At 36.1% G+C, this 19638-nt stretch overlaps 1 protein-coding gene across 1 annotated transcript in view; it reads left to right on the top strand.

Moving 5' to 3' along the window:
• LOC142337829 (uncharacterized) overlaps positions 1 to 18980 on the top strand; it is a 331067-nt gene extending 312087 nt beyond the window's left edge. The window contains exons 7-13 of the mRNA XM_075387359.1: positions 1340 to 2609; positions 5265 to 5427; positions 5980 to 6265; positions 6658 to 6896; positions 10211 to 10384; positions 17635 to 17760; positions 18341 to 18980. Of these exons, the coding sequence (XP_075243474.1) occupies positions 1340 to 2609; positions 5265 to 5427; positions 5980 to 6265; positions 6658 to 6896; positions 10211 to 10384; positions 17635 to 17760; positions 18341 to 18772 (2690 nt within the window). The 3' untranslated portion in view covers positions 18773 to 18980. The remainder of the gene's footprint in view (positions 1 to 1339; positions 2610 to 5264; positions 5428 to 5979; positions 6266 to 6657; positions 6897 to 10210; positions 10385 to 17634; positions 17761 to 18340) is intronic.
• The last annotated feature ends 658 nt before the right edge of the window (positions 18981 to 19638 follow it).

Raw genomic sequence — 19638 nt, 5'->3', positions numbered from 1 at the left:
AAAAAATTGAATGATTTCCGCTTTTTCTTAGATTTTCGTCATTTCTTTGGTTTGCAATTGATTTCATTCAACATAAGACTATTACTGAGAGTTTGCTAGAAAGGCGTTTCCATAGTTTCTACTTATTACTATTTATTGAAATTTTTCGGCCTCGGTATTGATTTCAAACGATCTTTTGCCTTTGAATTTCATTCTGTTGCTTATGTCTTTTCTATGATTATATTAATTTTTGAATTAGTATGAAATCATGACTAGATTATATACAAAAAGGAAGAAGTATGTGTTGTTTTTGTCTTAATTGCAGTGATTCGAAATTTAATTTTTAGTGGCTTTCTGATTCTTAAATTTGAGCATTCTTTTTTGAAACATTCAACTTAGTTTCTAAGATTATTATCTGCCGTTTGCTTTCGGGATCCTTTTGAGATTAGAATCATAAATTATTTTAGGACAATTGAAATCCCTGTCAGGTTTTTCAGCCCATCATTATTTTGACCATCCTAATTATTTCGGACTTTCTAACGTTACCAAACGTTTTCAATAGTAGAAAATTTTGCTGCAATTTCCTTCTCTTGGTGACAGTGGTTTAAATTTCACCAATTTATAGATCAGACCTGGAGGGATAGTGAGTTAATGGTTTAATTCAAAAGGTAGTGGCTTCCGTGACAATTATGGTTTTGTTAGTGAAGTTTTGACGCTTCGAGTCGCTTCCGGAATTCTTCCGGCTATGTTTTTGTTTCGTTTGTCTGACGCTCTTTTTTCGTTTTACATTTGTTCACACAGCAAAGCTGAAAAAGTCAAGTTTTCTGAATGACTTCTTCCTCTCACTAACGGCAATTGCGCGCGTGACGCCATTTCTCACTCGCGTTAGCAAAAGTTTCTAGGTTATTTGCGTGATTAGATTTTGATCATATGTGACTTGCCTCACTCAATAAAATGACTTTTGCACTTTAAAACTTTAAGTTTAATTTGAATTTGTTCAAGGTCAAAGGAACTCATATGTGCAGTAAAGGTCCCTAATAAGAGGCTTCTGTGGAATGATTTTTAACGAGCTTTATTAATTCATCGCTTAATGTTTTTTAGCCTAGTTTTTTTGAGCTGCGTCGATTTTTTTCCAATTTAGATCTGTATCTGTTTCTATCTCTATTATATGGCACGCAGGTCTATTCTTTCGCAGCTATTCCGGCAATCTGCCGGCTATGTTCTTTTAATTTTGTGTTGAAAAACCCTCACCATTAAGCCAATACATGCTCGTATCTATTGCTAATTGAAACAAATGAAGTAAAGCAACATCGTTTGTTTTAAATTTTGAAAATGGAGTTAAAGCAAAAAGTTTGTTTAGGACCGAATGCGAAATATGCATGGCTTGAAAATGCTGGGACGACTGAAAATAGTTCAACTGATGGAGCGCAAAATGGAGCGAAATGCGGAGAAAGCAGTTTTGCCGCCTCACATAATGTGACCAATCGTCCAAGCAATACTGCCATCGAAACGTCATCCATCTTAGAGCAAACAACTACAAAGAGCACATCAGTGCAAGATTCAACATTCAACTTTATACCAAAGCCGGTGACAAGTATCAATTTCGTACCGACAACGCGGGACTCACTAACACAAGAACGGGACCCTAGAGTTTTAGAAGCAGATCGTGAAAGTATACGAAAAGCTAAAGAAACCTTGTCTCAATCCAAGAAAGAGAGTTCTGAAGTTAATGGTGGTCCGTCTGTTATTATGAACGAGCCCATCTTGGCTGGAAAAATAGCTGTTGCTGACGCGAGCTTGCAAGATACGGCCAAAAGCTTTAACGAAACGTTCACTGCTGGTGAAGAGTCTGCAATAGCGCCTCGAAATGCGAGTAATCAAGAATTGTCTATTCATGATATCAACGAAAGTAAAACCAATAAAAATGGTCAAAATAGTGACAAAAAACTGATCGATCGACCGGTTTCGCCGATTGAGACAATTTTTGAACCAACATCAACTTCTTTTCAAGACGCTTCTGTTCAATGCACAGCTAAAGGGCTGAGAAATAGTGGGCGCAGTTCTAATAGCTCAAGGAACAAATATTCAAAACAGATGCCCAATGTGTTCGAAAGACTTTACCCGAAAAAGAGCCCGCTGCCAACCCCACTCGGTAAAGACCAAAGTTTTGATGCGATAACTCCAAGAAGTCGAACCGTTGAAGGCAACGTTTCGGTTTCAGGTCTGACCCTGAATTCGGCCTCGATTGTAGCCGATAATCAGAACCCACCCCCAATAATGTTGTCATCAACTAACAAATTCGGGCATAAAAAGACGGGCAATCAATATTTAGATGGTTCAAGTCTCTCCTCGGACTCGAAACACGATGTATTCAAGCTAAACTTAGTTGACCTTAGCGCTAGTGCAGACACGTCAAATTTCTCCGAAAGTTATAGTCGTGACAAATTGAATGGAATTAGCAAGTCAAAGTTGACATCAGATAGAATGCTACAACAAAGGTACCCCACACTGGCAACTGGCTTGCAATCTAGAGGCGATACAACGTTCAAATCGGGTCTTACAGGGTCTACAAACGAATCGACATGTGAACGAATTGAAACAGATGAGCAGTACGAAGCAGTGCGCAAAAGGTTAAAAATTAGTAAAAGGTTATATTTTACCCGAGAATAAATTTATGTTAAATTTACACAAGGACAAAATGAATAGGGTAGAATATTGGATGAATTTTGAGCGGGTCGTTCGGCTCTTTGGGTCTTTTTGCATTGAATATTTTGCCCTGATATTTTTATAGCTGCGAAGCTGTAAGCTGAGCGTAGCTATATTGCGGTGCTCTTGGTTTTTTACGACTCGAAGAGGAGTATTGGTTTTCTTAAGGTTTTTTTTTACCGGAAGTACTATTCGTTCAGACGCTGTTTTGACCTAAAAGCGAAAGTGAGAAAAATTGCCGTGTGAACTAACTTTTTCTGAGCGAGAGAAGTTTTTTGATCATGCGCTGCGTTTAGTGAATGACTTTTTGACTTTGAAAAGTAGTTTTTGACAGAATGGCACATATAGATAACCGTTTTTTCGTCTAAGTGGCCCATTTTTTTGCTTGTAATTTCGTTTTTTGTAGAAATGATTTTTATTCGATGCTATATTGAAATGTAAACCTTGGAAGTTAATAGCACAGTGTTTTGCAGAGCCTGAAAACGCGTTTCAAGTTCAAAATTGGCATAAATTTCTTGATTTTTTAATTAATTTTTGGCTTTTTTTCCTATTATTTTCTTCATTTTTGGATCTTTTAGCCGTCTTTTTGTCAGAAATCAGTCAATATGACAACTTCCCGTTGACAATTCATATTCTCGATGCCTCTTTTTACCTCGGTGTAATTTTGTTTTATAATATTGTACATATGCTAATCCGATTTTGGTAGTTTTTTTCCTATTTTTCTCAGTTTTTTGTCTGTATTTTGGTTTTAATTACTAGAAATATTGTTTTTGTGCAATATGAGGGGCTATGATTTCGTTTCAATAAAAACGTCAATAATTTTTTAGCGTTAAATTTTTGAAAAACATTTTTTGAAATTTTTTTTATAAATGCAGTCCTAAAAATTTTTTGACCTTTTTTTGCAAAATGTTTCGTATGTTTGATTTCTGCTTTTTCTTTTTTTGATCTGTTCAGGAGGATAGATCTTTGTCTTGGTTGTATTTTCTATGTCTCGAATGCTGAAAAATTAAATGTTGTTAGTTTTTCTTGTTTTTTTAAATTTGATTTTTAAACTTAAAACTTTTAAACTTTGATTTGAACTTCCAAAAATCAAGAATTAGTCTTTGTTGCGGTGTTCCTTACATTGTGTCCATATTGTTCACATTCTAGCTTGTATCATTCTAGCTCTGTCCTGGCACCTACATTTATACTGGTTTTATTGATTTTTTCTAGTTATTAACAAATTGAATGATTTCGGCTTTTTCTTAGATTTTCGTCATTTCTTTGGGTTGCAATTAATTTCATTCAACATAAGGCAGTACTAAGAGTTTACTAGAAAGCCTTTTCCAGAATTGCTACTTATTACTTTTTTAGTATTTTTTCCGACCTTGTTATTGTTCTTAAACTTTTTTTTTGCCTTTAAATATTACTCGGTTGCTTTTCTATGATTATTTTAATTTTTGAATTAGTTTGAAATCATGTTGTCTAGCATATATACAAGACGAGAAAAGTGTATGTTGTTTTTGTCTGAATTGCAGTGATGAGAAATCTAACTGTAGTAGTTTTCTGATTCGTAACTTTGAGCATTATTTTTTGAAAAATTTAATTTAGTTTCTAAGTTATTATTATCTGTCGTTTGCTTCAGCGATCTTTTTGAGATTAGAATCATGAATTATTTGAGGGGAGTTGATAGCCCTGTCAGCTTTTTGAGACTATCATTGTTATGACTATCCTAATTATTTTGCACTTATCCTTACCAAACGTTTTCAATAAATATTTTTGCGGCACTTTGTTTCTCTTGGTGACAGTGGTTTAAATTTCACCAATTTTTAGATCAGACCGGGGGGGGGGGGGGGGGGGGTAATGAGTTTATGGTTTATTAAAAAAGGTAATGGTTTCAGCTGCAATTAGGGTTTTGTCAAGTTTTTACGCTTCGAGTCGCTTCCGGAGTTCTTCCGGCTATGTTTTTTTGTTTCGTCGTCTGACGCTCTTTTTTCGTTTTACATTTGTTCACACAGCAAAGCTGAAAAAGTCAAATTTTCTGAATGACTTCTTCCTCTCACTAACGGCGTTTGCGCGCGTGACGTCATTTCTCACTCTCTTTAGCAAAACTCTCTTTAGCAAAAGTTTTTTGCGTGATTAGATTTTGATCACAAGTGACTTACCTCACTCAATAAAATGACTTTTGCACTTTAAAACTTAAGTTTAATTTGAATTTGTTTAAGGTCAAAGGAACTCATATGTGCAGTAAAGGTCCTTAATAAGAGGCTTCTGCGGAATGAGTTTTAACAAGTTTTATTAGTTTATCGCTAAATTTTTTTGAGCGGCGTCGATTTTTTTTTTCAATTTAGATCTGTATCTGTTTCTATCTCTATTATATGGCACGCAGGTCTATTCTTTCGCAGCTATTCCGGCAATCTGCCGGCTATGTTTATCAAAATAATTTGTATGTCGCTTGATATTCTAATTTGAAACCGGAATTTCGATTTGTTCGCTAAAAATTGAATTTTGTATGCGTTACTCAGCTAGTTCTTCCTAAACTCACCGAGAGATTTTTCATGTTGCTGCTTGAATCAAAATTTTCATACCGAATGTTGCAGGTTGCTGGAAAAGCTTCAACAGTTTCGGGTTCCAGAATCGATGCAAGGAAAATCTGCAGAAAGGTTGCAGTTTGGTGCAGTGACTGAGTTCAAAGGGGCGCCAGCTGAGATGTCTGGCAAGTGGTCGCATGTTAGGGAGAAATTAGACCAAGAAACTGAAAGGGTAGGTGATTTAGGACAAACACAGTTGATAATTGAAATGAACGTGTCATATTTGAGCTCATTATGTGCAATTTCAAAAGGGTTAAGTGTTCTGTCTGAAATATTAACCTTTCAATGTTCATGTGCAAACACTTATCTTACTGTTATCGCTAAGCTAAGAGATTCCCAAGTTTAGTAGCTTAAGACCAGTTGGTGTCATGGTTAGCACACTAGGCTTGCAGTAAGAGATGCTGGTTCGAATCCTGTACTGATCCGATTTCTCGCAGTAGTTGCGCCTTCGTAGACTCCCTGAGATAAAGGGTATTGGTTTCCTGGGAATTTGTTTTCATAATCCTTGCATTAAACCATTGAACTTAGTTTTTTAAAATTTATCATGTTTCATTTTTACCCTAGATTTATCGCACTCCAGCCAACAGCTCAGAACTCAATTAAATATAATTTTTTAAGAGGATTTTTCTCACTTCAATTCAGCTCAATTAAAATTTTAAGAGGATTATTCTCAATTCAGCTCAATTATAATTTTGAGGATTTTAAATAAAGGTTCTTACTGCAGGAAAAAGTGAACACTGACAGATTGAAGCAGAATTTAGCCAAGACATTCCGTCTAGTGAAGAGTGCCGAAGAGCACAAGGCATTCATGCACCAAATCAAACTGGACAAAGTTCACAGTGATATGAAGTCTCTACACAGACTCGCAACCACAAGCCATCAGCGGAGTCCAATCAAAAAGCGATACTCCAGTGGGGTAATTTTCACTCAAAGAAGAGGAAACAACTATCTTAGAGGGTCGAGAAAGCCTGGATCGGTTTCAGCTAGGAGGTCAAAATCAACCAACAGAGGTTAGATGCTTAGTGTCCTGTTTTTGTGCTTCGATTTAGACCATATTTTTGAACAAATTTATTGATCTGAGTGGAACGCGACTGCTATTTTAGGAACTAATCGCGTGCGACATAAAGAAACTGTTAGTATTGATCAGAAAAATAAGGTTATGATAGGAACTTTTATCCTAGGGCGGCTATTTCTGAATGCGCGCAACTCAAAAACACGAGTAAAATCGAAGTCAAGCGTAAAAAGTGAAATCAAGAATGTTCTAGAAGATAACATAGGAATCCGATGAAAGAACAGCGAGGCAATGGTCGCAGTAACGATAGAATTATGTCAATATTATGTGAAGAATGAATGTAAAGAATTTTAAGATTTTTTTTGGAGATTTTTATTGGCGCTGTTCTAGGAATTAAGAAGCCACCAGCAAAGGAGGATTCAGTTGATGGATTCGAGACGGAGAGGTCATCATCTTTGGGTGCTGCTGATGAGTCAAATAGTCCAAGGGGTACTAGTGGTCGAGCTAAGCGGGCGGGATCTCAGAGGGCACCTGAAATTGGTCAGAACGAGATGCTGTCATTCCTTCTGGATGAGTTCCCACAACTGAAACTATCCAAAGAAATGACTCATGTTCTGTGGAAGAAACAGGTCAGTTTCAATTTTTCCACTTGGCGTTAAATTTGAATATGTCGATCGAATTGTTTTTAACAGGCGTCTAGAAGGCATACGCTATAGGCGTTATTTCACGAGAAAAAAGATACCTTAGGACCATTTTGATTTCTTTTTATAGCTATAAAGCTGTAAACTGAGCGGAGCTATATTGCGGTGCTCTTGGTTTTTTACGACTCGGAGAGGAGTAATGGTTTTCTTGAGGTTTTTAAGACTCGAAGAGGCTTTTTGGTTTTCGGTTTTTTTATGCGAGCGAGCAAGAAAACCGGAAGTTCAGGGAGTGAATAAAGTTTGTGAAAGTTTTTTCAGTAAACAAATTTGAAGCAGAGAAAAGAGAGTAAGTAGTTCTTTTGTGCATGCCTTCTTTTGAAACAGGGTTTGCTAAGCGAGCAAATCTTTTTGTTCACGTGCGACTTTATCAAGCGTTTTTGTTTTGTGAAACTTTTATGTTGTCTAACAGGTTATTTCAGTATAAAGTTATGGTTTTAAGATTGTTTTTATAGCGTTTTGAAGGTTTTTGGTAATCAAAGGGGGGGTGGGTTTTACGCTAATTTGAAGGTTTTTCAACTAATTCTCTGGTTTTTAAGGCTATTTTAACGATTTCTGGCCTAGTATTGTATTGTATTGCTTTTACTTGTCACTGAATGTAAGCTTAATGCTCATGGGCAGTTTTCATTACAAATTAAATAAAGGTTCTTGGGTACCCAGTTATTTATTTTTTGAGTTTTCACAAAAAATACGAAAAATGTTAAATTTCCTAATTCGCGTTTTTTTTTTAAATTGAAAAATTATTTTTGAATTTTTTTTGTTTAAATTACTTTTTTATTTTATTCAATTGAGATAGTCTTCTCTCTTCTTTGATGCTCACTGCAATCAGAAACTAGATATTCGACGGGTCGTTCTTTGGCAAAGGTGTCTTCGAGTCTATTCCGGAATTCTTCCGGCTGTTTTTTTCTACCTGAAGTACTATTCGTTCAGAAGGCGTTCTGACCTGCCAGCGCAAATTGCGATGTGAACTTATTTTGTCTAAGAGAGATTTTTTGATCATGCGCTATGTGCAGTGAATGACATTTTCGATTTTAAAAATTGTTTTTGACAGTATGGCGCAATATATAACCGTGCATTTATTTAGCCGTTTTTTTTCGTCCAATTAGCCCGTTTGTCGCTTGTAATTTTGTTATTTGTAGAAATAATTTTTATTTGATGCTGTTTAGAGATGTGTAATAATAACCTCCGGAAGTTTATACTAATTTATTTTTGAGAGCCTAATAATGGCGTTTTAATTTTAAAACGGGCACATTTGCTCTTTTTTTCGTTGTTCATTTTTGGATATTTAAGCGGACTTTTCAAAAATCGGGGCATATGACAATTTGCTTTTGATATTTCATGCATCGAGATATAACATGAGGTTTTATAAAATTGTCCACATGCTAATCCGATTTTAGCAGTTTTTGTCCAATTTTTCTTTTTTTTTGCAGTTTTTTTGTTTGTATTTTGGTTTTAATTGCTGGAAAGTCTTTTTATGCACCATCAGGGATTTTTTGTCGTTCTTTTTATTTTTGAATCTTTTTTCGGCGGTATGTCTTTGAAATTCATTAAAAATTTTTCATTGCAATTTGTAAAATGTTCAATTTTTGCAAAAATATTTTACTGTTTCGAATCTTTTGGTTCTGTTTTTACTTTTTTAATCTAATCAGGTGAATGGCTATGTATTTTTGAAGTCTCGAATGCTAAATAATGAAATGTATTTGTTTTTTTAGTTCATTTTCAATTTAATTTTTTTTTCAAAAGTCAAAAAATAGGCTTTTTGTTTCCATGTTTTTTACAATGTGTCTCTATATTTCTCCTCATTCTAGCTTGTATCATTCTAGCATTCTCCTAGCAGTTATATCCTTTTATTTGCTTTTTATCAGTTCCTAAAAAATTTTTTGGTTTTAGCTTTTTTCTTAGACTTTCTCATTTCCTCGGTTGGCATATGATTTTATTTAACATAATGCAACACTGAGATCTTGCTGGAGCTCCGGTTCCAACTTTTGACTGATTACTTCTGTGTGCGAATTTTCTTGAGTTCTATTTCAAGACCTCAGTCAAGTGTTTTTACGGGCAATTTTTAGTCCTGTCAGTTGTTTGAGCGTATCAGTATTGAACCATCCTAAGAATTTTGAGCATTTTTGACGTTACCAATGTTTTTAGTAATATGAGGTTTGGCGGCATCAAAGTTTTGTCAAAATTTGCTCTTAGGTTATAAATTTTTGCAGTTTTTGTATGCTTAATGAATAATGACGTGATTGTTTTATATTTCAACTTGCTCCAATAATGTCAATGCTCAAGCCGTTCTCGAGGAAACAACGGTATAAGTTTCACCATTTTATTTGAAATCCGGTGTGGTAAAGAATTAAGGTTTTAAGACAGAAAGCCTTGGTTTCAGCTTCAATTAAGGTTTTCTTTGTGAAGCTCCCTCGCTTCGAGTCGCTTCAGGAATTCTTCCGACTATGATTTTTGGGGTCTTTCCCATTATAGCCCCCCCCCCCCCCCCAGCTTAGTGGTCAGATAACCTATAGCCCCCCAATCATGGTAAATATACCATAATGGGGGGCGATATTTTTATGGGGGCTATAATGGGAAAGACCCCCATAATGGAAAAGACCCCATATTTTTATGGGGGGCTATAATAGGAAAGACCCGATATTCGTTTCGTCGTCTGACGCTCGTTTATGTTTTACATTTGTTCACACAGAAAAGTTGAAAGTCAAATTTTCTGAATGACTTCTTCCTCTCGCTAACGGCGTTTGCGTGCGTGACGTCATTTCTCACTCCCTTTAGACAACGTTTTCAGCTCATTTGCGGTATTAGATTTTGATCCTACGTGACTTACCTTACTCAATAAAATGACTTTTGCACTTTAAAACGTTTAATTTGAATTAGTTTAAGAGGTCAATTGAACTCATATCTGTAATAAAGGTCACTGGTGAAAAGGCTTTTGCGCAATGATTTTTTACAAGCTTTGTTAATTTTTCGCTGAATGTTTTTTACATAGCTCTTGAGCGGTGTCGATAACCTTTTCAACTTATATCTGTATCTGTTTCTATTTCTATCATACCGCACGAAAGTCTATTCTTTCGCAGCTATTCCGGCAATCTGCTGGCTTTGTTTTAGTAATATTGGACCTTTACCATTTAATAGAATTCAGGAATTTTACGTTTTTCGGCATCTTGAAGTTTCTACCATAAATATCAAGATTATTGTGCTGTTTGTATTTCCGTTTTACATGGATGCTGTAAACGATGTTTCAGTTGAAACAGATGCACTTTCTGGCTGCTTCTGCGGCGAAAGAAAACCAGGCGTTGTCTGTAGTTGGAGGAGAAGGTAGAGGGAGGAACGGGCAAGTGGCGAGTGACAGAAGTAGCAGGGAGTTGATTGAGGCAGAAAAGAGACAAGGTCTATTGATGGATATCATGAAGAAAGAGGTATGTCCTGATTCGTAAAGATCACCACTTTAATGTATGTAATAGCCACGAAGAGATAGCGAGACTATTATTGGTCTCTTTGGGTTCTTTTGTGACTCGTTTAATTGCTCTCGAATTAAGTTTGAAGCAATTATTGTAAACAGGTGTCTTTTTATGGAAAATTTTTGCTTGGCCGTAGAGCAAAACCGGAAAAGATCACCGGAAAAGTCACATTTCGAGTGACTTTTACTACGTTTAGCATTTTTTGCGTGATCTTTTTTGCGTGATTTTTTTTGCGTGATCTAAATTTCTCTCATTCACTATTTTAAGCAGCTGAACTCAAGTGGCGGCAGTTTACTACTGAAAGCCAAATGAAATGTGCGCCGAAGTTAGTGTCATTTTAGACATAAATGTCAGTGGTAAATAATTAATATTCTAATGACGTCATTTAAAGCTCTTTAGTGAACTTCTTAGTCCCCCATCCTGCATGCTCCCCACTGAAGCAGGTTGCAATCGATTAGAGCTTCCACTTGTCGTTCGAGAGCAATTCTTTCGACGTTACTGGGTTGTTTTTTTATCCTTGAAGTGTAACTGAAACAGGATGTAAAAGTCAATGCCACACCTGAAAAGAATGAAAAGAATGGTTTTTGTTCATAGATCACTGAGAAAGAACGAGAAAAGAGGGTTTGAAAAATGTGGGAAAATTGGTGCGACATTCTCAAAGGAGTTTAGTTTTTATGTTTTGGGCGATAATGAGTGTTCTCATATTTAACAAAAACTGTGCATTTCGCCAGAGATTTTCTGACCATTTAAAGTATTTAGGTTTTATTATGCATTTTTTAGCTGCTTTTCGATCATCTTGCTTTTTAAACGATTTTTAGAATTTCGTCCTATTTTTTAACTTTGTATATTCTACGGTAATTTTTCAAATATGGTTTTTCTGTATGTTTTACTGGCCTCTTGATTTCACTATCGATTTCGAAAAATCTGTGTTGATTAAAACTGGTTAATTGCTCTTGAAAGAAGATCATAGCAAATATTGTAAATATGTTGGTCTTTTTTATTCAAATTTTTGGCTTGACCATTTTGCGCTTTTCTTCTAGAACATCCTTTGACTTCTCAAGTGACTTTTTCACGCTTTAGTTCTTCATTTTTGAGTGATCTCTATTGTTCTCACTCCGAAGTAAAGTTTATTGCTAATATAAAGTCGGTTGCTGCATAGCAAAAAGGAGTGCCTGATAGCCGAGTGGTCAGTGCGGCTGGTTATGGATCGGGAGGTCAGTGGTTCGAATCCCGGTGGGATCTGATGTTTTTCTACCCGTCTGTCGTTCGAAAGCAATTATTCCGACATTAGTTGGTTTATGTTTAAATAAGGTCAAACCTTGTCATTATTTTCTAATTATTAATAACCGCCCTCATCTCAGCCGGCTATAAATTTTGGTCGAACAAAAAATTGTTCCGCTCTACCTCATTTCGCTACTTTTTCGGCAGTTTGCATGAAATCTTTAGGCTTGTTCCATTATTTGCTTATTTTGCTCAAAGAGCTTTTAGACAGCACTTGCTCAGCAAAACAATATATAACGAACGGAGTCATAAAAAAGGAAATGAATCGGGATAAATTCAAAGACCGAGCTTAGGTACCAATTTTAGGTGCCCCGTGCTTGAACTTTGTTCTAATTGGTCTTAGTTACCAGATCTATTGTTAATTGGTATGAATACCAATCCATGTATCCTCATTAAGAAACAGTTGTTTGTCTAATTAAGAAATTCAATCAAAAATAGCTGGCACTTAAAAAGCTTGTACAATTTTTCTTTCAATTCCAAGGGGGATTTTGTTAATCAATGAAGGTTATTTTCTGGCAATCGGATGGATGTTTTTTATTAGCCGCACAGCGATAGCTGGGGCTATTATTGGTCTTCTCTTGGTTTTTTTGTTTTTCTCTTGGTTATCTCTTGGTTATGTGTTTTATTTCGTCAAGATTTTGGCTATCACCAGATTATGTCACGATCACTTTGCTTTTTTTATTCATGCAATTTATGTGCGTGACCGTCATTTTTCACTCTTAGTGCAGCATTTTTCTCGTACTGCAAAAATTCATGCTATGTTTGGGTTAAAATACTGAATATATATCTGTTTGCTGTGACTGCGCTGCTATTGATATTACTAAATAGGTTATTATAGCTGCGAAGCTGTAAGCTGAGCGAAGCTATATTGAGGTGCGCTTGGTTTTTCAATAGCCGAACAGCGATAGCTGGCGCTATAATTGGCCTTCTCTTGGTTTTTTATTTTGTCGGCGCGATTTTTGTTACGACCATATGAGGTCACAATCACTTCAAATCTGCTGTTTGTTCATTCGTTCATGCAATTTCAACTGAAGTGCGTGCGTGACGTCATTTTTCGCTCTTAGTGGGGTGAGTTTTTTTGTTCATTTGCGTGATTAAATTTTTGGTCAGACTTGACTTACCTCACTCACAAAAATGACTTCCTCACTTTGAAATTGACTTATATTAATTGCTCTCAAACGAAGTTTGTAGCAATTATTATATTAGTCCTGTCGGTATTTTTTTATGCGATTTTTCGCTTGACGAATTTTTCGTCTGACGCTTTTGACTTTTCGTCCTCAAAAACGGGATAAACAGGTAGCGCCCAGCGGGCTTTAAGTGCTCTTAGAGCCTTTTAGCTCTGTTTCAGCTCAAACAGTTTTGGAGTCTTATAATTATGGTGTGAATAGCGGTTCTTAGAGGTTGAAGACCTCCCCCCCACTATTGCCCCCACCCCCACCGCCCTGTTACCCCCACCAGACTCTCGGCACCCCCGTGCACCCCCCCTACCCCACCGTGGCTAGCTACTGACGAACAACCGCTAGCTAAAAACACGCAAATTTAAACTAATTTTCACAATTTTTTTCAAGATTTTCGAAAATTTTTGTCATTTTTTTAAGTTTTATCAGCTCTAGCAGCCCTAGATGTCAAGGAACCCACTCTAGGATTTGATAATAGGTTATTGCATAGTTTCTAGTGGTAATAGAATTGTTTCAACATTGCGAATTTTTTGCATTTTTTGATAAATTTTGCAAATTTTTTCAAGGTTTTTGAAAATTTTTGTCGTTTTTTAGGTTTATCCAGCCTCAAGAGCCAAGGAACCTCCTCTAGGGTTTAATAATAGGTTACTATGTAGTTTCTAGAAGTAATGGAATCATTTTCAAGATTTTAACATCACGAATTTTAGCATTTTTTTGACAAAAATTGCTATATTTTCAAAATTTTTTGACATATATTTTCATTTTTCAAGATTTTTCAGCCTCAGGGTTAAGACAACCTCCTGAAGGGTTTGATAATAGGTTGCGGCATAGTTTCCATTGGTAGTAGAATGGTTTTCAACATTTGAACATAACGAATTTCAGCAATTGTTTGTTAAAACTTGAATTTTTTTCAAATTTTTTAAAGTTTGTCATTATATAAGTTCTTCCATTCTCAGGAAACCTCATATAGGCTTTGATAATAGGTTACTCAACAGGTTTTATCGGCGATAGAATGGTTTTTAACTTTTTAATATAACAATTTTTATCGATTTTTTTAATAAATCTTATGATTTTTTCAAGTTTTTTTTTGAAATTTTTGTCATTTTATGGGTTTATCTAGCCTCAAGAGCCACATAACCTCCTCTAGGGTTTGATATTAGGTTACTGGATGATTTCTAGATGCAATGGAGCGTTTTCAATGATTTTAGCTTATTTTAGTAATAGGTAATAGGTTAATGCATAATTTTCAGGTGTAATGGAATGTTCTTCGAGATTTTAGCCGAATTCGTATCACGAATTCAAGCAGTTTTTTTTTAAAAAAAAATCGTATGCAACAATTTTTTGAATATTTTTGTGCACCAGGAACCTCCTTCGAGGTTTCATAGTAAGCTGCTTAGTTTCTAGAGTTAATGAAATGGGTATCATTATTTTAATGACTCGAGTTTTAGCAGCTTTTTGATAAAAAATTAATTTGAAAAATTTTTGAAAAACGTTTATCATGTTCCAAATGTATGGATCTTTGTGAGCCAGTGAAACTGTTTAAGGATTGAAATAGGGATTCTGGATAGTCTCTTGAGACAATGGAATGGTGTTGTGGTTCTTAAGATATTAACATCACGAATTTTAGCAAGATTTTGTCAAAATTTGCAATTATTTTTAAATTTTTTTGAATATTGTCCTTTTTTGAGTTTAACGATCAATACTGGCCAACGGAGCTTTTTAAGTCTTGAAGATGGTTTACATCACAAAAATCCAGAGGCAAAAAATGTTCTTTGAACATTTTCTTCACTGCGAAATGTGGAAAGTTTTCTTTTGAATTTTGCACTTTCAGTTTTTTATATGATTTAGTTACTAACAAGGCTAGAATCTCATCATGGAAAAAATTCCTAGCTCTCTCTCTCTGTTGGTTGGAGTTTCTTCTTCTCTTTCTCGCTCACGTTTTACCTCGCACTCTCTCTCTCTCTCTCCTTAATTCTTTTGTTGACTTCAGCGACTGTTATGTGGCGTGATAATATCGTCTATTACCCTAGCCTCACGCCTCTTCAATCAAGCTAAAGCTAACCTCACTAAACAGCAGCTAGGTGCTGACGACCGCCCGCCGGTCGTTTGAGAGCGATTCGCCCGACGTTAGTCGGTTATGTTTTGCTTTAATTCAAAGAGATAAAGTCAAATGGGTGTGCGTCACTCTAAATGAAGGTTATTAGAGAGCAGCTAATACAGGCAGCAAAAACTCATACAGATTTTTAATCAAAATATAACATATCATCCTTCAATGAAAAGATGAATTTTTGGTCTGTCTTTTTTACTGTTTTTTTAGACTGCAGATCTATGAAGCTATTGCGGCTATTTTCTGGCAATCTGCCAGCTATGTTTTCTGGCAATCGGATGAATATGTTTTTATTCTTGTCCGATTTTTCTTGTTGATTGTGCTTTTCAGAATAGTTTTGTCATTAAAATTGTGCTTTTTGATAATCGTTGTTTTTTACTGAGTCACTCTTAATAGAGGAGGATAGTTGAATCTTGGAGGAATGTTAGATAGACTTGATTTTACTGAAAAGCGTAATTATTTTTTTGTTAGATCTTTTTTGCTCTGTGACTTTTTAATGTTTCAGTCAAAGTTGGGCTATAGGGTGGTCACTGACAGGACCGGAACGATTACTACAATTGTTTTGGAGAACAATTGTTGGGACGTCGCTACTTGTAGAGTTATTTTTACAATGTTTGAACTGTTGATCTGGCATGCCACGATATTCTAAAGGTAATTATTTTGGAGTAGCAACTTGCAGAAAGGCTTAGTTTTGGGTCAGTTTTGCTTCCAGTTGATTCTAGAGTCCCTTGGCTACGTGTTTAATTGCTCTCGTAGAGAAGCAATTATTGTAAACCTGTGTCTTTTTTATGCAAAATATTTGCTTGACCGTTTTGACTTTTCGAGTGACTTTTACGCCCTTGACTTTTTGCGTTTCGCGTGAACTAAAATTCTTTCTCAATCACAATTTCAAGCAGCTGAACTCAAATGGCGGCAATTTAATACTAAAAGTCAAATGAAAAGTGCGGGGAAACTGGTGCCATTTTCACTTTAAATTTTAATAGTGGTATATGTTAACCTCTAATGTGGTTATTTGAAGCCCACTATTGAACTTCTTTGTCCCATTTAGCGCCCCCCCCCCACGACTGAAGCAGGCTACAATTGATTAGAGCTGTCACTAGTCGTTCGAGAGCAATTCTTCCGACGTGTAGTCGGTTACGTTTAATAGCCGCGAAGCGATAGCTGAGGCTATTATTGGCCATCTCTTGGTTGTTTTACAATTCAAAGAATTTGAATTGTATTGGGGCGCTGTCTTTTTTTTAAGATCTGTTCACACATTTTCATGATTTTTGAAGTCAAATTGGAGTAGTGATTTTGGTCACGCCGAAACAGGAAATGGAGCGAAAAAGCGAGTGGTTCTGCGGCCTGAAATTTTTTTGCTCTAATTTTAAAGTAGAGTGAGAATACGGTGTTTGAACAAAAATTCGTTTTATCGGTAGTGGTTTTTTGTTCACATGCGGCAATTTCACTTTGATTTTTACTGTTTTTCTCGATTTTTTGTATCGGATTTTTTTCTAAATGGTTTTTCCGTTCTAGGTCTAGTTTTCTGTTTAGTCAATGAAAATTCTTTGAATTGTACGTCAGGACTTGTCCTGCTATGTTTTTTATTTCGTCGTCATGATTTTTGTTACGACCATATGACGTCACAACCACTTCAAATCTGCTTTTTGTTCATTCGCTCATGCAATTTCAACTGAATTGCGTGCGTGACGTCATTTTTCGCTCTTAGTGGAGCGAGTTTTTTTTCTTCGTGTGATTAAATTTTTGGTCACACTTGACTTACCTCACTCTCAAAAATGACTTCCTCACTTTGAAATTGACTTTTATTTACTTCAATTCAAAGAGATAAGGTCAAATGGGTCTATGGCACTCTAAATGAAGGTTATTTGAGAGCAGCTAATAGAGGAAGCAAAAACTTAAACAGACTTTTAACCAAAATATAACATATCAGCCTTCAAGGAAAAGATTATTTTTTTGGTCTGTCTTTTTTTTACTGTTTGTTTGAGACTGCAGATCTACAAAGCTACTGCGGCTATTTTCTGGCAATCTGCCAGCTATGTTTTAATTGGTCGTTCCGGGTTTTTTATGAAGATTTGATAACTCGCCATGAAGTTGCAATGTGACTTTTCTATGCGACTTCTACTCCTCTGTTGCTTAATTTGTGTGCATGACGTCATTTTTTGCTGCTTTCTGTATAAGTTTTTAGGTCAATCGTGTGATAAATTTTTGACCTTACATGGCTTACCTCGATCAGACTTCTGCACTTACCAAATCTAATTTGAGAATGTAAACCAATGGAACTTCCATCGAAGTCTTGCAATCTGGATAATTACAATGCTTGAAAGACATTAGTGTTTTAATAACATTTAAAAATAAGAATAATTTGAAATAAAATTTCGATATTTTGAATTTTGTGTCTTGACTTTACTGGTTTTTGGGTTCTCAACAGTCTATGTCGCGGCTATTTTCTGACAATTTTTGACAATGTTTAAAAATATTTGGCTTTAAACCTCATTTGATAACATTCTGCTCTGCGCCTGTTGGTCTGTATCGGCGTCCTCCGTTTACTGGCTTCTCTCAATGGCAGCATTGGTCTGCTTATACTGTCTGAATTAGTGAAGCTGTGTTGTGTTGATTAGCCAGTGTTTTTTGTTTGTAAACAGGTGGAGCACAGCATTCGGATGAAGGAGAGGAAGGAGCAGAGGCAGAGAGAGACTATAGTCAGGACTAATGTGAGGGAACAGAAACAGGCATCAGCCAGAGTCAGACGCTACTATGATGAGTTCCAGGTCAGTCACACTCCCAGTACCAATCTATTCTGTAGACAAAGCCAATGTTTATAGTAACGGTGTTTCAAACTAGCGTTTTTTTCTGAATTGGCATGCTTCTTGTTGCCCCCCCCCCCCAGTTGGTATATTAACAGAAAGGGGGTGTACGTGTTATACACTTGCCCCACTGAGCTGTAGAGGAGGAGGGCGCTATAATGGGAAGGGCCACTCTTTTTGCTTGCTTGATTCATGAGTCAAAATAGACTGATTTGGTTGTAGTTAGTTTTACTGCGACGCGAGATTTTATCTTGACCTCTAATATTCTTTCATAGCGCAAAGATTGAAGTGCTGCAACTAAATGAATTATCTGCATAAAAGTGGGTCAGTATGTACTGTGTGACAGACTGTCCACATGTATATAATGCGGTGCATTTAATGTACATTTCCATGATTAATATATGCTCAGAACAGACCATACTTTTATCCCACCATGGCCTAAATAAGCCTTTGTTGCAACTAAATGAAAATATCCGAACAGAAATTTTATTATTACTTGCTGCGTTATCTATAAAATGGTCTTAACATCAGCTTTTGACTCTAGGTACGCATGAAGTCCAGAATGGCTAAGAAAAAAAGCAAAGAGGAGCAAATATTTCGGGAACTCTTCGACGAAGGCCTAGAGATCCAAAAGAACCGGATAGCCGAGATCCGAAAGTACTGTCGCGAGAAGCGACAGGCCAGAACCCACCAACAACAAAACGAGGTCGAATCCCTTGAAAACTACTACCGAGATCAGTTCGCAATATTAGCCGAAGCAGTTGATAAAGAGAAAAAGGAGGTCGAACTCAATGATAAAGCACAAGCTCTGGCTTTGGAGAAAATGAAAAACGAACTTAGACAGAAACTTGAAAGCGACATTCGTCTGTTACAAATGCAACTGGTCGAAAACGACGATGCTGTTTATTTCCGAGGTTTAGAAGCTGAAAAAATGCGTGAGCAGTTAAAAAGTGCGCTTTTCAAAACTCAGTTTTAACAGATGTTCCAAAATTAGAAATTGTATTGATAAATTTGGTTTACTTACTTCCATAACTAATAAAACTAGCTCCTGTTTTAATTTTGATCTGGCTGTGTAAGGTTTTACGAATGAAACAAATGATCTGCTTTTTACTGTACATATTCGTCTCTTTTGAGATTTCAATTGTATATTGTAAGTTTGAATTTAAGGTTGACTTCAGCCTAAATGTTTTGATATATTATGCCCCCCCCCCCCCCCCCCCCCAGCTCAGTGGGCATATAAATCGCCCACAATCGCACGTGCTATTTTTACTTAGTAATATGCTATATAACTACACACAAATGGTAATGGGGGCATTAGGGCATTAAAAACAGTGTGGGGGTGGATGCAAAATAGATCGGAGACCAGATCACTTGAATGATGCGCGAGATATTGAGGTCTAACCGTAAATATAGTGCGACCGTGTAACAGAGTTCAGTGTGCTTTATAGCACGTCTGAACTCAGAGTCAAGTTCTCGTATATCTCGCGGATTAGGATGGATTCCATTACTGAGGTTTTTCGCAGACTGTTGAGTCAAAAATCTTCTGAAATATGCTTCATCCTGTTGAACTTACTTTTATTTTCTAGCTGACAATTGTACAATTAAGACCTTAAATAAGCTTAACAGTTTCGAAAACGATGCAAAAATATTTTTCCATTCAAGAATGCATATTTTTGAGTTTAACTGTTTCAAAAGTGTTTGAACTGGAGTTCTCAAAAATACCCGCCATTGTAATAACTGTCATTTGGTGCTAGCATTTTTGGCATAAGACATATTTTTTTATAGCTGCGAAGCTGTAAGCTGAGCGAAGCTATATTGCGGTGCTCTTGGTTTTTTACGATT

This window comes from Convolutriloba macropyga, chromosome 4, assembly GCF_964194025.1.
Source record: "Convolutriloba macropyga chromosome 4, txConMacr16.3, whole genome shotgun sequence".
NCBI lineage: Eukaryota > Metazoa > Xenacoelomorpha > Acoela > Convolutidae > Convolutriloba > Convolutriloba macropyga.
The sequence above is the reverse complement of the archived record's forward strand: the minus strand, read 5'-3'. Positions and strand labels throughout refer to the sequence as shown.